This window comes from Vulpes vulpes, chromosome 13 (genome assembly GCF_048418805.1).
Source record: "Vulpes vulpes isolate BD-2025 chromosome 13, VulVul3, whole genome shotgun sequence".
NCBI classification, from domain to species: domain Eukaryota; kingdom Metazoa; phylum Chordata; class Mammalia; order Carnivora; family Canidae; genus Vulpes; species Vulpes vulpes.
The window spans coordinates 122,527,415-122,544,225 of NC_132792.1; the positions used below are offsets into that span (position 1 = coordinate 122,527,415).

The following is a 16,811-nucleotide window of genomic DNA, read 5'->3' on the forward strand; positions in this document are numbered from 1 at the left end:
GTCAAATGCAAAGGGAACAGGTAAGACTAAACTCAGAGGAGAGAGAATTGTATGTCAAGCTGTCAGTGAAAATTAGGCAAAATTTTGCTATACAAAATTTGATACTTGGGCACTCTATTTCTGTACCTATACATTTCTAAGTTTCAAACAAAATGCAGATTTTTAAGCAATCCATACACTACAGCGTTACACCTACTTACAACAGAAAATACTGTCATAGTGGACTTTAGTCCTTATTACCTAAAAGCTTTTGAAAATCCATCACAATAAACTGCTATAAGAAAATAAATAAATAAATAAATAAATAAATAAATAAATAAATAAATAAATAAACTGCTATAAGTTTGCTAACCAAATACGTGGCATGTGTTTAATTTACTCTTACAAATTTTGCTGACAAATCTCTGTAGATTATATCCGCATTGATACATTTATCCCAAAAATCTCATATACATATGGGAAATCCAAGTCAAGTATCATTCCACTCAATTTAACAAAGCAACTAGAACGTGCAAGCTCTACATTAAAAGTCATATTTATTTTTTGTTTTTATAGATTTTATTTATTTATTCATGAGAGACACAGACACAGAGAGAGAGGCAGAGACACAGGCAGCGGGGAAATAGCCTCCATGCAGGGAGCGCAACGTGGGACTCGATCCCAGGACCCCAGGATCATGCCCTGGGCCGATGGCAGCACCAAACTGCTGAGCCACACAGGCTACCCTAAAAGTCATATTTAAACAATTCTGACTGAAACCTACAATAATATGATTTATATGATGATTCAATACATATTATAAAAGAAATAAACATCACAAAGCAATAATCCCTCTTACTGCTTGAACTCTGTCATTTTCTATTTTATTTAAGTTTTTAAATGCTGGTTGTAGCCCACTAAATTGATTTTACAATCCACCCACGGGTCACAATCTGAAGTCTGAAACACTATGATAACCTGCAAGCGTGTAAGGGATATAAAGATAAGTAATGGTGATGACACTGTTTGACCCCCTGGATCTGCCTATATCAGATAAACTCCATGACTACTAAGTTACACACCCCTGGAAGTACATTATAGCTAAAGACAGAAGGTTCATATCATTTATTTAATTTTAAGCTGTACCCCCAAAAGTCAGAGATGTATATATATTTGTACATTAGTCATATAATAGCAGTACTAAAAAAAATGCAGAGCTAAAATGAAATGAGAAAGATTACTTCAAACTGGGAATTCTGGAGAAGACTTAAAATGCGGAATTTGAGACAATTCTGGAGTATCAGCTGGACTTCCACAGGACAACAGGGAGAAGAACAGCCCTGGTCTGGAAAGTACCAGAGATAACAGAAATAAAGGCAAAAGTAGAAGAGTACAGACAATGTCCAAGAACAGAGGTATTCCACTGAGGCTGAGAATAAGATTTGTGGGTGGGCATGACATTTCCAGTTTATCTTAAAAAAAAAAAAAAAAAAACTACTCTCATGTGTCTAACACTACTGAGAAATCATCCCTCCACCTCGACAAACTCTCTTTTGGTTCAATGGTGCAGAACCTTGTTTCTCTTTCTTACTCCTTATTAGGTCCTTGATCTCTGTCTTCTCCAGGCAAACTTTTTTCCTTGTACAAGCACCAGTTATTCTCATTTACCACTAGTATTCACTGTCATCTATAAGAGGAGCTGGCCAATTTTTTTCTATAAAGGGTCAGAGAGTAAACACTTCAGGCTTGGCAGACCAAGGGGAAAAAGAAAGATAGTAAGACAGAAAACAAATTTCCATACATTTTTATTGGCAAAAGTCAAAATAAAATAATAAGTGATTTTGAGTTTTGTAATATAGGTGTATTAACCAAAAAATGTAATTCTTTTTGTGGGGAAGGAGAGTATGTTTGCTTAATTGGAGCTCAAAGTCAGATTTTTTTCCCTATCATCAAAATCTTATGGCTAATGTTCCTCTCTCCAAGTGTTGATCTGCAATGAGAGTTAACATATTTCATCTGTGAAAATATCCTCACAAAGATGGCTACTGGTCGCAATTCATGAGCATATAATTTAATTGAGCATATTCCTCACTTGGAAGGCATTTACAGAATGCTATTAGATTCTTCTCCTGATACTTGTGGTTCCAACATGCTGATACACTGCAGATGAATCACTTCTAACTAAAGGTTAGGTGGAGGGTCACAAGTGCCAGTAACCGGGTTTTGAGCTATGGACATTTCCTTAGCTCTTGCATCAAATCCCAAAACCTGATGCTAACTGTAGTTAGATCTCAAAAGGTCTATCTGCTGCAAATCTGTGGGAAATAGAGATCTCATCTTTTTACTTGGACGGCATGAGAATTAGATAAAGCACCTTGACATTACTTGTGATTCCTACAAATGTTAGCTGTCAAAATTACTTCACCAGAGTGTAAGTTTTACATGTAAGTGCGGTTTTGTCTTATAATTCTAGATAAAATTTATTTTTAAAACATATCAAGTCTACAGAAAAGCTCATTTCAAAGATATTCAATATTTGTAATAATGGTTGTGGGTGAGATTTTTTTCTTCATCAATGTTTCAATCGTGGCCCTTTGCAACAAAATATTAACACTGAAAAAGCACTGGATGGCTGAATGTATAGCAAGTGAGGATATTCAGTTTTGATTTCTCACAAAAATTCACGGATATGATAACAGTGCTTCCATAAGACTAAATGAAGCTCTTTGGTGATATTACTGTTTCAAAAACAAATGACAGATTCAAATCTACAGAGCCGGAAAAAAAATGAGAGATTCAAATATTTGCTGCCAACAACCTGCCGATTAATAAGTGATGAGTACCTATGGGGTTTGGGCATCTCATATGTTTACATAATTTGTAAAGCTGTCTGACCGAGTCTCTTCCTGCTCCACATGTATTTTTACCACTCTGAGTTGTAATACATCATAGCAAACTCCAATGCAGGTTGTAGCAAATTAGTGTTTCCTCAACTTCTGTGAACATATTATTGGCTATAATTATTCCACACGAACTATTAATAAAGGATATTCCTCAGGACTACCCCTCAAATCACAACGAAAGAGCAGGACCTGTAACCTCTTTAACTTAGAAGCCAAAAGCAACCCACTCAAAATCATTTCCTGGTTTTAAAATCAAACAATGATGTTTTTCCCAATGTGCCCCATTCTTAAAGCAACTGTTCCTGCCAAAGGGCTAATAGTGCAAGACAAGTTTATTTTCCGTGAACACATTTCTTTGGCTCCGGCAGTCAAATGTGATTTAATTAACTCAACACTGGTAAATGGCCTTCCTGCCTGGCTAACAAACGAGCCACTCAGGAGCTCACAATGTGGCTCATTTTGCCTTTTTGTGAAAGTTCTGCTGTGATAAGATATTGTTTTATATTTTTTGACTTTCATGATGGCTGCCTTCCTGTGCACTGGGAAGGCTGCAAGGGGTGCTCGGATTGGCCACGTGGACGCCCGCCATACTAGCAGGACAGCCTCGGTGTGGATGCACAGTAACACTAGGCTGCCTTTTAATTTGTTAACAATATAACCCACACTCCACTGTGCCTGAAAAGTAAGGTGTGAAGTCTGTGTGTGTACTGTCAATAACAAGAGTATTAAAATCATAGTATAGCAATATGTATAGTACCAGAAATACTATGAAGTCGTAACTGTCACAGAAATTTGTAGGCTGCTGAGCAGCAGTGCACAGCATCTAGAGTTAGTGCATATATATGGTGTTCCCCTCTATCATAAGAAGCCAACTCTGCCATCATCGTGCAACATACAGATCAGCAAGCATGGCTGCATCCCAACAGAACTTTACGGACACTGAAATCTGAATTTAATATAACATTTGCATGTCACAAAATATTCTTTTGATTTTTCAAATATTTAAAAATATTACAACAATTCTTAGCTTGTGGGCTGTACAAAAATAGGTGGGTCAAATTTGAGCTGCAGATTGTAGTCTGCCAAAAACTGATCTACAAGATAAGAGCCCTATACGATATATATAGTGCTATTTACCCTCAGGAGCACCAGACTTATATCCCTAACTCACTAGTGGATCACACAATACTCAAACCTAATACATAGCAAATTAAACTAATCACCTTCCCTCTGCTCTAAAGTTTCCCTTCCCAAATATATTTCCTAACTCAATTCATCGACGACTAAGCACTGAAAACCACAAGTCAGACGCTGGAGAACTAATAATTTTTCACACTCTCCCCTGAAGCCTTTCCTGAAATCAGAATCGATCCTAGATCCTCAGCATCCACCACTGTCTGAAGCACCATTTTGTATTCCCTCCCTTTTGCTACTGTAATCACACTGGCTTCTTCCAGTCCCTCAAACACATCTGTCCCCTCCCACCACAGACTTTCCACAGTCCTCAAACAGCAGTTTCACACTTTGCTCTGTGTGAGACACCTAAGTCATCACGAGGGGAGGCAGAAGGAAGAAGCTAAGAAACCAGTTAAGACCTCACTGTCTTGGCTTGCAGACATAATGTCATTCTAAAATATACACAAGAGTTCCATGACCAAGAAAATCCCATTGTTTTGAAAAACATGGCTGTTAAAGTCTAATTTCTTTACTGTAACATGTAAGGTGCTATATGATGTGACTCTCTGATCTCTCCAACCCCAACCCTTCATCCATCCTTCTCAGTGCAAACGAAACGAGCTTCAATTTCAACATTCTGGTTCACCAAGCCCTCTGCCTCTTCTCCCTTCTTGGTTTAACTAATTTATATTTGTCCTAGAAGTGTCCCCATTGACTTCACACCTTTGAAGAAATATTACACATTCTTCATCTGAAATAATCTGAAAGTATTATTTACTTGACTTTGGATTCACTATCTTACCTTGGATCCTTTGTCTTACTACTGAATCTCCAGAATCTAGAGAACAATGCCAAGCAGATGGCACATGTCCAATAAGCACCCATCATGTGAATAAGACATCTTATTCATTTTATGCCCCAGTATACAATGTTGTGTCTGGCACACAGCAGGAGCTCAACACACATATGCAAAAAAAAAAACTCAAAATGAAAACTTGGGCCTGGAGATCAAGAGCCTCGATCAGTAGGCCCAGGAGTTGTACACCCAGTGGTGGTGGATTCCCTGTTCCCTTGTTGATCCCTTCAATCTTCAATTAGCCGTGATTCTCATATTTCAATATTCCTCTGACCTCATTCCTAACTTCCTCTGTCATGTGGTTTGTGATGTCCATATAAAATCAGATGAAGTATAGATTTTATTTTTTTTTAAGATTTTATTTATTTATTCATGAGAGACACAGAGAGAGGCAGAGACATGGGCAGAGGGAGAAGCAGGCTCCCTGTGGGGAGCCTGATGTGGGACTCAATTCCATGACCACAGGATCACGATCTGAGCCAAAGGCAGACGCTCAATCACTGAACCACCCAGGCGTCATGCAGCCTAGATTTTAAATGTGGCTCTGTACTTCAAGCAGCACATGGCCACTTTGAAAAATTTGTAAAGTGCCAAATAGCCACAGAATACTACAAATAAAACATATTGGGGAAAGCACGAAAAGAAAAATCCTGAACACCTTTTAAAGAATCTGAATGTTGGGATTTAGTTTAGACTTGTTTATTAAAAAGGATAAAATATTCCAGTGGAAAGCTATCAAATTACTCAGGGTGGGAGGATATATTAAATACACAATTTATATGCTGTGAAATTTGTGGTTTTCTAAATAACAACTACATTTAAATAATGCTTAGAAGAGAATAATACTAAATTCTGCCAATAAAAATTTAATAAGAATATAGAAACATATGAAATGATTCTTACTAAGTTATTGTCATCCTGGAAAGCATAATGCAGAGTTGTAATCCATTTATTATCTCCATTCACTAATACATCCCTTTCTTCACGAAAACATGCTGTCTGAAAAGGAAAAACAATTTTTTTTAGTCAGAGGACACTTTATGTAAAATATATTATGCAAACAATTGCTTAATATGTTTATTATACTTTCTGTCCTGGAAATGGAGTATGTTTATTATACTTCCTGTCCTGGAAAAAGAATATGTTTATTATACTTCCTGTCCTAGGAAAAGAATACATCCAATATGGTATGACTTTTCAATAAGTCAAGCTCTCTCAGAGAGCAGACAATGGGAATAGTACACTTGAAAACATTTTATATAAAAAAATATGGCTGTAGTTTTAAAAAAAAAAAAAAACAGAAAAAAAGCACATATGCATTTAATGACCGCAGTCCAACCTACCATTCAGATAATATAAACGTTAACATTTTGCCACCTTTACTTCTGTTATTTTTAAGGAAATAAAATACAAGTAAGTTGTAGTCTTCCTCTTCTTTACATATTTCCCTTCTTTCTTCCTGATAAAATGAATAATCCAAAGTTACTATACACACTATGTTCTTTTCTTCATATACTTTGATCACACATTTTTCTGTCTAAAACAACAGAATTGTTTTGCATTTTGAAAGCTTACATGAATGTCATAATTTTATCTATCCTTCTACAACTTGATTGCTTCTTATTCAATGATGGCTATTTTCCTTTTTTTTGTTTTTGTTTTGACTATTTTCCTTTCAATTGCTATGACATTCCCTTGTCTGAATATACCAGAATTTATGTATGCAAACCCCAACCAGGAAAACATAGGTCACTTTCAATTTTCGTTTTATGGTGTTGCAATGAATATATTTGTACAAATGTACAAGAGACTCCTCGGGGTGTACACTTAGAAGTCAAAATGCTAGCTACAAGCATTTTCCACTTTACCAGACATAGCCAATTTTCTCTAAGTGTATATCGATTACTACCCTCAACCCAGTGTAGAAATCTCCTTTACTCCTCCACATCCTCAACTGCATTTAGCATTATTAGGCTTTTAAGTGTGTCAATAGGATGGCTGTAAAACTATACTTCACTGTTCCTTTCATCAACATATTCATAATTCCCCATGCAGATAAACAGCTTTACATATGCTTTTTTTACATCTGAACTTTCTCTATGAATTGTTCATTCCCTTTGTCCATTTTCTCTAATGAATTATCTTTTTCTTTTTGATTTGTAAAAGTTTTAATTTAATTCTGAAACCCTATTTCCACTATTATAAGGGTACATTCTGAGAACCTTACAAATGTATGGCTAACAATAATAATTTTATGATACACTATAATTCTATAATCTATCATCTTCAAGGTTTCAATTTTTAAAACCCCACTATGCTAGCAAGCTCAAAAAGAACTGACAGGTAAAGTAAAACAAAAAACAAAAAACAGCCCCATACTCACATTGTCACGGGTGTCCAGAGGTCACCACCAGCTACTCTGCTGAGTATTTTCTCAGAAAATTTCTCTGTAAGCATGAACATGAGCACGCACATGCACACAGACAATATTCATGTGGTACCTCTTTTCTTCACACAAATCAGATCATAGTGCTCCATAAGTTTCTTTTTTCAAGTATACCTGAACAGTTTCAAGTATACCTGAACAGTTTTTTCAATATACCTGAACAGTTTTCCACACCAGTACAGAGACCCACCTACCTCTTCTTCATGGCTGCATGATATTCCATGCACACTGAAAAATCATCACACAGTATCCTATCTACAGGAAATACTTAGTTACTTATTCCCATAAAAAATTAATAATTATGTTTGCTATCAACATTATTTTACCCTAATTAGGTACCTTAATTTTTTTCCAGGTATTCCCATAAATTTTATTTGATGGGAACTTCCAAAAGTCATGCATGAAATAGCACCAGAGAAAAATTTTAAAACAATTAAAGCTTAAACCAAATAAATGGGCAGTTTTACCTGCCAATTCAACTATCTAAATCCACAGCATTATATGCTGGTTGACACACTCACTGCTAAATTGTGTTTTACAATTTTAGTGACCTGGATTATAGTTTGCCACTAATGGTTCTGAGAGGGGTAAAGATGGTCAGAGCCCAGAAAGCCTTCATTCTCCTGGCTTTATCTTATTATGACAGCCTTCTGAAACCTCACATTCTAGCTAAATTCTAATAAACGTGATTGGTGGCTTCAAACTCAATAAAGCTCCAACGACTTTTTTGTCAATAGGTTAAACTTTAGTACATTCTCATCTATTCCAAACTCTTCAGTGAAAAAATAAATTTAAAAAAATTAAAATATAAGCTATGACCTAAAACTTCAAACACATACAAGAGAGAAGAGTAAAAGCACCTCCTTCCCACAATGGCCTCATCAACCAGCCAACTTCAACAATGATGTTACCGTTCAATCTGGTCTCATCACGTACACCCTCAACTCCTCAAACCCAGTACTGCACCCTTCACATACCACGACCCTCCCTCCATGTACATGTGTGTGTATGCACATGTACACACATGCACAGGGTTTTTTCTTTTTTTGAAGCAAATCCCAGACGTCATGCAATTTTATCCCTAAGTATTTAGGCATTAAACTATCCATAATGATGCCTCAGATACTGAATTTAGATGTACAGCATCATGTTCTTTTCTGCTTCAGTATGTCTCATGGTCCTCAGCTGTCACAACTAGGGGATGTGAGGGTAATGGCAATCTACTAGAAAGAGGCCAGGGATGCTGTTACACATCCTACAATGCACAGGACAGCCCCTACAGTAATCATCTGGCCCCAAATGTCTAAGTGCCAGTGCTGAGAAACTCTGTTCTATATCAATATTAACCAAACCACAATGCATGCATACCACAAGGTTCATGAAGTGGTGCTGAGGGCTCCACATGGATAAAGGCTATAATAACGTCTATTTCTACCTTAAAAAAAATTTTTTTAATATCCTCCTTTAAAAGTAGAATATGAATATATAAGAATGTAATAAATATGTAGGAAGGGTTACTGGAGGTAACAGAGCTTCTTCAGATTCTGTCACAGATGAGGAGACAAGAAGGGATGGTTGACACACTAACCAAGTTTGTAAATGATCAACAGCAGGGCCAGGCGGCTCTGCACCTGTAAAATTAGTTAGCAGGTATTCAGCCACCCAGGAATAGAAAGAGAGAAGGTATCCTGCTACCTTCAAATAATGCATGTCCCACTAGTTCTATATTTGTTATATGCCTTAAATGGAAATAAATACAGCTAAAAAGGTTGGAGGTATGTCTTTGAAAAAGTGTATAAAGCATCAAAAACACACAGGTTACAAATCGAGACATTTTGCTGCTCATCTGTAAGTGATTAAGCATCACTGGTAGGCCCAGTTTTCCAAAGCCAGATAAACCATGGTCAGAACAGGGTGGTTTTTTTTTTAAACATTTGTTTAAAAAAGGACTTGATAACTCAAGCATAGAAATACAACTCCACTCTACTCCTACATGAATCTCTCTGTAAAAATTTTATTTTATTTTATTTTTTTTTAAAGATTTTATTTATTTATTCATGAGAATACACAGAGAGGAGGGAGAGAGAGGCAGAGACACAGGCAGAGGGAGAAGCAGGCTCCATTCAGAAAGCCCGACGTGGGACTCGATCCCGGGTCTCCAGGATCACACCCTGGGCTGCAGGCGGCACTAAACCGCTGAGCCACCAGGGCTGCCCTCTCTGTAAAAATTTTAATGTAGAATTTCTTCCTAAAAGACGAAAGTTTCAAGTAGTTTGAGGAGGGTTCCTTTCAAATATCGAACTAGCCTTTTTATACCTGAAGTAAACGCCACTGGGTCATGGTGTATGCACAAGTCTTTTCATACACTGCTGAATTCTATCTGGTAACATGTTGGATATTTTTATCTATGTTCACAAGGCACTGTGGTCTTTAATTTTCTTTGTATGGTCCCTATTTGGTTTCTCTATTGGAATAACACAGAATGAGTGTTGCCCTCAGGCCCCAAGGTCCACCTTCTCCTGCCTTTTAGAATCTCCTTAAATTTCTTTTATATATAAAATGTCAAGGGTCTCTAAAACTGTACTTAGTGGGAGGAATATGAAGAAATATACCTATTCCATCTCATCCCAGAAAGAGAATATATTAATGGTTTTTAATTCAATAAAATAATTTAATTTCCAATTGTTCCTTATCTTCAACTTTGCCATTTCTGTAATGAAAGCTAACCCTGTGATCCTTCCTTTTCTTCTAATTCTCCCCAACACCAACTTCATAGAAAATAGCACAAATTTTAACTCATAAAAACTTCTAATGCTGAAACACTAAGCTTACTACAATTATGATTTCTGTGAAACAATTAGAACAGACTTATTTGCTATTTCTTACTAATAAGATTTGTTGCTCCAGCTGCTGGCGGTGCTGCCAGCACCTGCAGGCTCTACCTCAGCTCCAAGTGCTCTACGATCCCAAGGCTATGTCCTCCTGTGGATGGCCCAGAGTCCATGAATGAATAAGGCAGGTGCGAAAAAGGTCAGTCCATGGGCCTCAGGCGAGACTCCGAAGGACCGTTTCTGCTCCACAGCTCCCCGTGAGACAGCTTGATTTCCCCCTGAACATGATGTTTCACCTTTCTCTCTATCAACAGCCATTTCAGAAGAACACCCTAATTCAGTCTCCCTATGGGATTCCTGGATTCAATAGAGTCAAAATAATGCCAGAGAGTGATGTAAAAGTTTCCAAATACTTTTCTCATCACAACACTGTTCCACGGAGGCTACCTATGGGAGGCAGGGAGGGGCTGCACCCCATGGGGTGGACTCAGAGAGGGCTTCTATTTTATCTGTAAGGTGGCACCACTTGTTTTTATAAATACTCTATGTGTACTTCTCTTGTGCAGGTTTTGTCAGGAGACTCACAGAAGACAAAGCTGAAAGCAAAAACTTGCCCCAAAGGTTAGTGATCGATTCTACATGATGGAACATAAATGATTAGCTTTCACTTCAAGCTTTGTTAGATTTTTCAAATTTCTCCACAGAAACAGATAGGTATTTTACTACTGCCACATCTATCATCAAGGGAACCATTTTTACTTTTCTCTATATGTTCAGGTTTTTTTTCCCCCCAGGTTGCTACCAGTACTGGTGGATAAAGAAAGGTTTCTAAGGGCTAATGTCTCATTAGAGAAATCTTACTTCCAGAGCTAATGTTCAGTCTACACAACAGTGTGATCCTCCTACAAATTCAAATACTGAAATACTTCCACACTGAGGCCCCTGAGGACCCTGTCTGGACACTCACCATGATCTCACAGAGCAGGAGACCCCCAGAATCCCTCCCCAAATCTATATGTAACGTCAGTTCTGACCATAGCATAACAGCTATGAGATAATTTTAACATCACTCCCATCATTCCCTCATATCTAGCATCAACATAAAAACACTGGCAACTCTTGCAATAGATTTTGCTACCATCCTTTCATAATATAAAAAACATACATTTAACTGTATAATTAGCAATAAACAGAAATCTTAGAGGACACATTCAAAACTCCTGTTGACTTCCACTTTGAGCAGAACACAGATAAATACAGAATAATATAAACGAGTTACATCAAGTTGGAAATGCATTATTGCAAAATTTCTCCCTATAAAATAAACTGGTTTCCACACCTCCTTTTCACAAAATATACAAGCCCCACATTTAGTTTTCAGACAATATGAAATAAGCATCACAAATTATAACTTTTTATGTTTATTTTTTATGCATTATAACTTTTATCATTACTCTGTCACAATTGTAAATTGTAGAACTTATCTCATATGTCTTAAAAATAAATGCCACCATAGATACAATGTTAGTAAATGATATCTATAATTTTATAGGTCTCTAAAATTACTTCTGAAACATTAAACATTCCAATAAACAGAATCTTACCTCAGCCCTTTTCAGCATTTCCCATTTATTCAATATTTTCATGGCAAATACTTTATCTGCATTTTTTAGTTTCACTACAGCAACCTAGAAAAGGAAATACAACTTTTAAAATACAACAATGTAACAAATAAAACTTTTTCAGTCATCCATTTTCCTTTTTCCTCTCTGTAAGAAAATAAATACCAACATTATCAATGATTTCCATGCAGTTCATACTCTAAGCTCCGAAATCAAATAATATTGTCAGTTGAAAAGGTTACATTAGTTAACATGTGCCAAACATGTTAAGTGTATTTTTAACCCTGTATCACTGTTACATCCTCTTCTTCAAGTTCTCTGCTCTGGAATTTAACTTGATATCTACTGTCACTAGGAAATTGACCAAAAAACACTGAAATAAGGAGAGCTTACTGAGTACTGCATGCCAAATTCCAACACAGTGCTACAGGAAATGCAGCTGCCAAAACAAGTATGTTTCGTGGGAATCAAATAGTATAAAATAAACTGAAAATGATATTATTTTTCACACCACATATTCTTACCCACTGTACAACCCCCCACCTCTCTCTCTCTCTCTCTCTCTCTCTCTCTATCACACACACACACACACACACACACACACACACACACACAAACACCCCTGAAGATCAATTAAGGCTAATGGCTCTACAAAATTGCAGACTTCACACATTCCTTTCCAACATTAAAAGGAACAAATATTTTTGTATTTTGTAATTCAGTTATGGATCAAAAAACTGTCACATTTAAATAAATAAGCCTCAACAAACTGACTCCATTTGTTTTTACCTCTCTGCTTTGGTTTTACTAGCTGATCTCCAAGGGCCCTTCCAGCTCACTGGGGATGCTGCAGGGCTGAGATAGCACTGCAGGAGGGGGAATCAAGGTTGTTTCCAGTCACTCGGGGCCAGGATGAGGAAGACAAATACCCTAACATGTGGCAGGAGAGAACAAACTACATACAGCATGTCTTCAAACAGATAAAAGGGATCCTGCCAAGGATGGAGACTGGGTTTAAACTCAAGTGTTGAAATTTTTTAAATCTTAATGGCAAATGTACATATTAGGAACATTTAATAAATTTATATTTGGATTAGATTACAATAAAAGTAATATGACCATATAATTAAAACTACTGTATAATACTATATAAACAAGGATATTTCTTGGTTATTATCATAAATGGTTATAATGACTTGTGATTATAGTTTTTCACAGTTAAAATGGTAGGAAAGAAGACGGGTATCTCAATTTCAAGTGCAATCACTTCAGTCTTAGTCATTGCTGGTCCTATCTACAGAAATGATGGGTCAGTTAAATTGTTCTCCCATTGCTTCATGCTCAAAGAAAGAGGACTGTCCGTGACACAGAAACAACCTGAATGTCCATCAACAGATGAATAAAGAAAATGTGGCACACATATACAATGGGATATTATTCAGCCATAAAAACAGAAGGAAATCCTGCTTTTATGACAACATGGATGAACCTGGAGGGCATTATGCTAAGTGAAATAAGCCAGACAAAGAAAAATAAATACTGCATGATCTCATTTACATATGGAATCTGAGAGTCAAACGCATAAAAACAGAGACTAGAATGAGGGTTGCCCGGGGCTGAGGAAGATGGGGAGATGTTGGTCAAGGGGTACAAAGCTCCAGTTATAAGATGAATACATTCTGGGGATGTGATATAAAGCATGGTGACTACAGTTAACAGTATTTTACTATATACTTGAAAGTTGCTAAAAGAAAAGATCTTAAATGTTCTCACCGCATATTTTTTAAAAAGGTAATTCTGTGAGGTGATATTAACCTTACTCTGCTAATCATTTTGCAATATATACATGTATCAAATCATCACTTTGTATGCCTTGCACTTACATAATGTTACATGTTAATTACATCTCAATAAAGATGGGGGTAAAATAAAGGAGTCTATGATAGACAGCAAGGAAAAACCTGAAACATTGTTTCACCAAATCCTCTGAAAGGCTGGAAATAAAGGTTTAGCTGCTCTGTAGACTCACATTATATGTTGAAAGTAAGCAAACAGGAGCACTGAGCTCAACATGCTTACATTTAGGACAGGGAAGAGATTCTATCACTTAAGCCATCCTCATTCTGATTTAGGGAGGAATGGCTGAAAGACTCTAACACTTAAGATTTCCCATCCTCAGGTCCTTGGAGAAGAGTACTCCTAGCTGTACATATCACTAGTTCTCTGTGTCTGAGGATGTATCTGATAACTGGTAGGAGTAATAGTAGTAGTACCCATGAACACATACTAAGTGTGCTCTAAATGCCAGATACTCTCAATAGGGGGTTTTATGCAGGTTCACAATCCCTTACCTGCAATTCTAAAGCCAAAAGATGTTCATAATTCACTTGGCAGCAGGTACTGACATCAGGCTAATTACAGTTTTTTTTTTGGTTTTTGGTTTTTTATTTTCATTTAGTATAAAGACAAATATGCTTCACTGCAGAAACACTAACACGTCTGCTTTTGAGGTGCTGCTCCAAACCCCAACAGAAGTCCTATGTAAACAAGAGCATATGCACTAAATTATCTTTCTAAAATCCAAAATAGGGCAGCTCCGGTGGCTCAGCGGTTTGGCGCCACCTTCAGCCCAGGATGTGATCCTGGAGACCCAGGATCCAGTCCCACGTCGGGCTCCCTGCATGGAGCCTACTTCTCCCTCTGCCTGTGTCTCTGCCTCTCTCTGTGTCCCTCATGAATGAATAAATAAAATCTTTTATAAATAAATAAATAAATAAAAATAAAATCCAAAATATCCTGGAACCCAAACCACCCCTGGATTATAGAGCTGTGAAGTGAATTAGCATTTCCTGTACAAACACTGAGCCAGCATTTACTGTGGCTGTTCAGGGTAGCGGTAATAGCATTGCACTCTGCAGCCAGACCATTTGGTTTTGAATCCTGGTTGTGTAACTCTGGGCAAGTAACTTAACCTTTCAAAACTTCAGTTCTCTTATCAATGTAATAGGATTACTAGTAGTACTCATATAATTGTAGTAAAGATTTAAAAAATGTAGTAAAGATTAAAATAATTAATACAAGTATACAGTGCTTACCACTTAGCAGTGTTCAATAACTCCAGCTATTGTTATGTGTCAGGAATTGCACTAAAAAATAAACACATTCTTATCCAATCTCTTAACCATCATTTGCCCAACCCACAATACATAGCAGACATTATACATCCCAATTTATTCAATTTCTTTAACTGTGAAATAACTCTTCAATCTCTCCAACTCCAATCTCTTCAACTTCTAATAAATTTATACCCATGAAGCATAGAAATACAGCTAGGAATGTCCTCAACTAAAAAGATGTATAAGTAAAAATGAAGCCACAACATTTACTATAATGTGGTTTCCAAGAGTAATCCATTAGTAATAACTTAAATATTCCAAAAGATGAAATTTAATAAACATATAATAAAATAGAAAATTAGTCATATTTTAAGAATATTTTTTAAGAATATTCTTAAAGAATACTATTTAATAGGCAAAAATGCAGAATAATACTCTACTTGTAAGAAGTTTATTAAAGCTGGCACACTGATTACTTTTTCTGTATATATACAAAATACATACCTATGAATTTCTATGTCAGGTGCATAGAGAGAAAGACAGGAACCAAAAATTTTAAAGATGAGGTATTTCCAAGTGATATGATTTCTATTCATTGTTCTATGTTTTCTGTATGGAACATGCAAAATTTGAAGTATGGAATAGGACTGTGTGAAATACCACACCTCACCCTGGTCAGGAAATGACCACTAATTATTGGGGTATTTAGTGTGGCCGGTTAGGGCCCAAATGGGACCCACTCTGAACACATGTGGCAATTAAGAGTGCCATGCTGCTGCACGGTGACAACCATTCTTCATGCTACCTTTACAAAAGATTTATGAACTGCCTTCACTCTTCTCTGAAATGTGGTGGGATATAGAGAAATTTTAAAATATCAGTTCAGGTAATATTCGTGAATTATCGAATTGATGACATAATAAGACAAGACCATGAAGCTGATGAAATGCTAAAATAAAATAAAATAACACTCATCTTGCTTTTCTCCTCTAACACTACAGATCATTTTCATGTTCATGGCAGCAGCAAGAGACTCAGAAAAAGAGGCTTCTCCCAGAACTCTAACTTCAGGTTCTAGATTTTTAAGAACCACAGCCAACTGACATGCAAGAGGGCATGTATGTTAAAATGTCCTTTCTTACTTAACTTGATCAAAATAAAAAGTCCTCTGAGTATGGACTAAAAGTAAAGATTGAAGTTTAACACAGAACAAAGATGTACTTTATAAAAACACTAAACACAGAGATCTCTCTAAAGGCTTCATATTCGAAGTACTATGCTGGAAAAACTGTAAACACTACAGGAAAAAAACCAGGTGACACATGTTAAGAAATGAGTTCTTAAATACAGTTTAAGTGTCTGCACTTATTGCTACAACATTTAACATAGGATTTATCACACTATATTAAATAGAATTTCAATCTCCAGTAACAGTTCCCATGCAGGCCTCAAATCTACTCTATGTTCAACATACCCAGAATTCACCTCCTCCAGTCCCTCCAAACAACCTGCCTTCATGTTCTGTCTGGACCATCCACTGGACCAGCCCCTCCACTCCTGCACTTAACCCCCACGATCTATTCTCAACCTGGCAGTCATAATGATCCTATTTCAATGTAGCTCAGATGGTGACACTCCTCTGCTCCAAAACTTCAACAGCTTCCCATGTCTCTCCAAGTAAAAGTCAACCTACTCTAACTGATAAGGCCAATGTATTCTGGTCATCCAACCTCCCAGATCTCATATATTCTCTCAATCTAGTGCACTCTGCTGCTGACACAATGGTCACCTGGTTCAATCCCAACTCCAAGGCCTTTGCACTTATTGCCTAGGTCTCAAGTAGGCTCCCCCCAGAAAGTCACATAGTCTGTTCTCTCAAGCT

The 16,811-nt window shown here is 36.8% G+C and overlaps 1 protein-coding gene across 50 annotated transcripts in view; it reads right to left on the reverse strand.

Moving 5' to 3' along the window:
- CDC42BPA (CDC42 binding protein kinase alpha) overlaps positions 1-16,811 on the reverse strand; it is a 320,030-nt gene that overhangs the window by 205,968 nt on the left and 97,251 nt on the right. For all 50 annotated transcript variants that reach the window (XR_011996311.1, XR_011996312.1, XR_011996310.1 and 47 more), the window contains exons 3-4: positions 11,796-11,879; positions 5,818-5,913 (exon numbers count right to left, since the gene is read on the reverse strand). Coding sequence is in view for 44 of the 50 variants with exons in the window: in XM_072732749.1 (XP_072588850.1) it covers positions 5,818-5,913; positions 11,796-11,879 (180 nt within the window). In the remaining 6 variants the exon portion in view is untranslated. The remainder of the gene's footprint in view (positions 1-5,817; positions 5,914-11,795; positions 11,880-16,811) is intronic.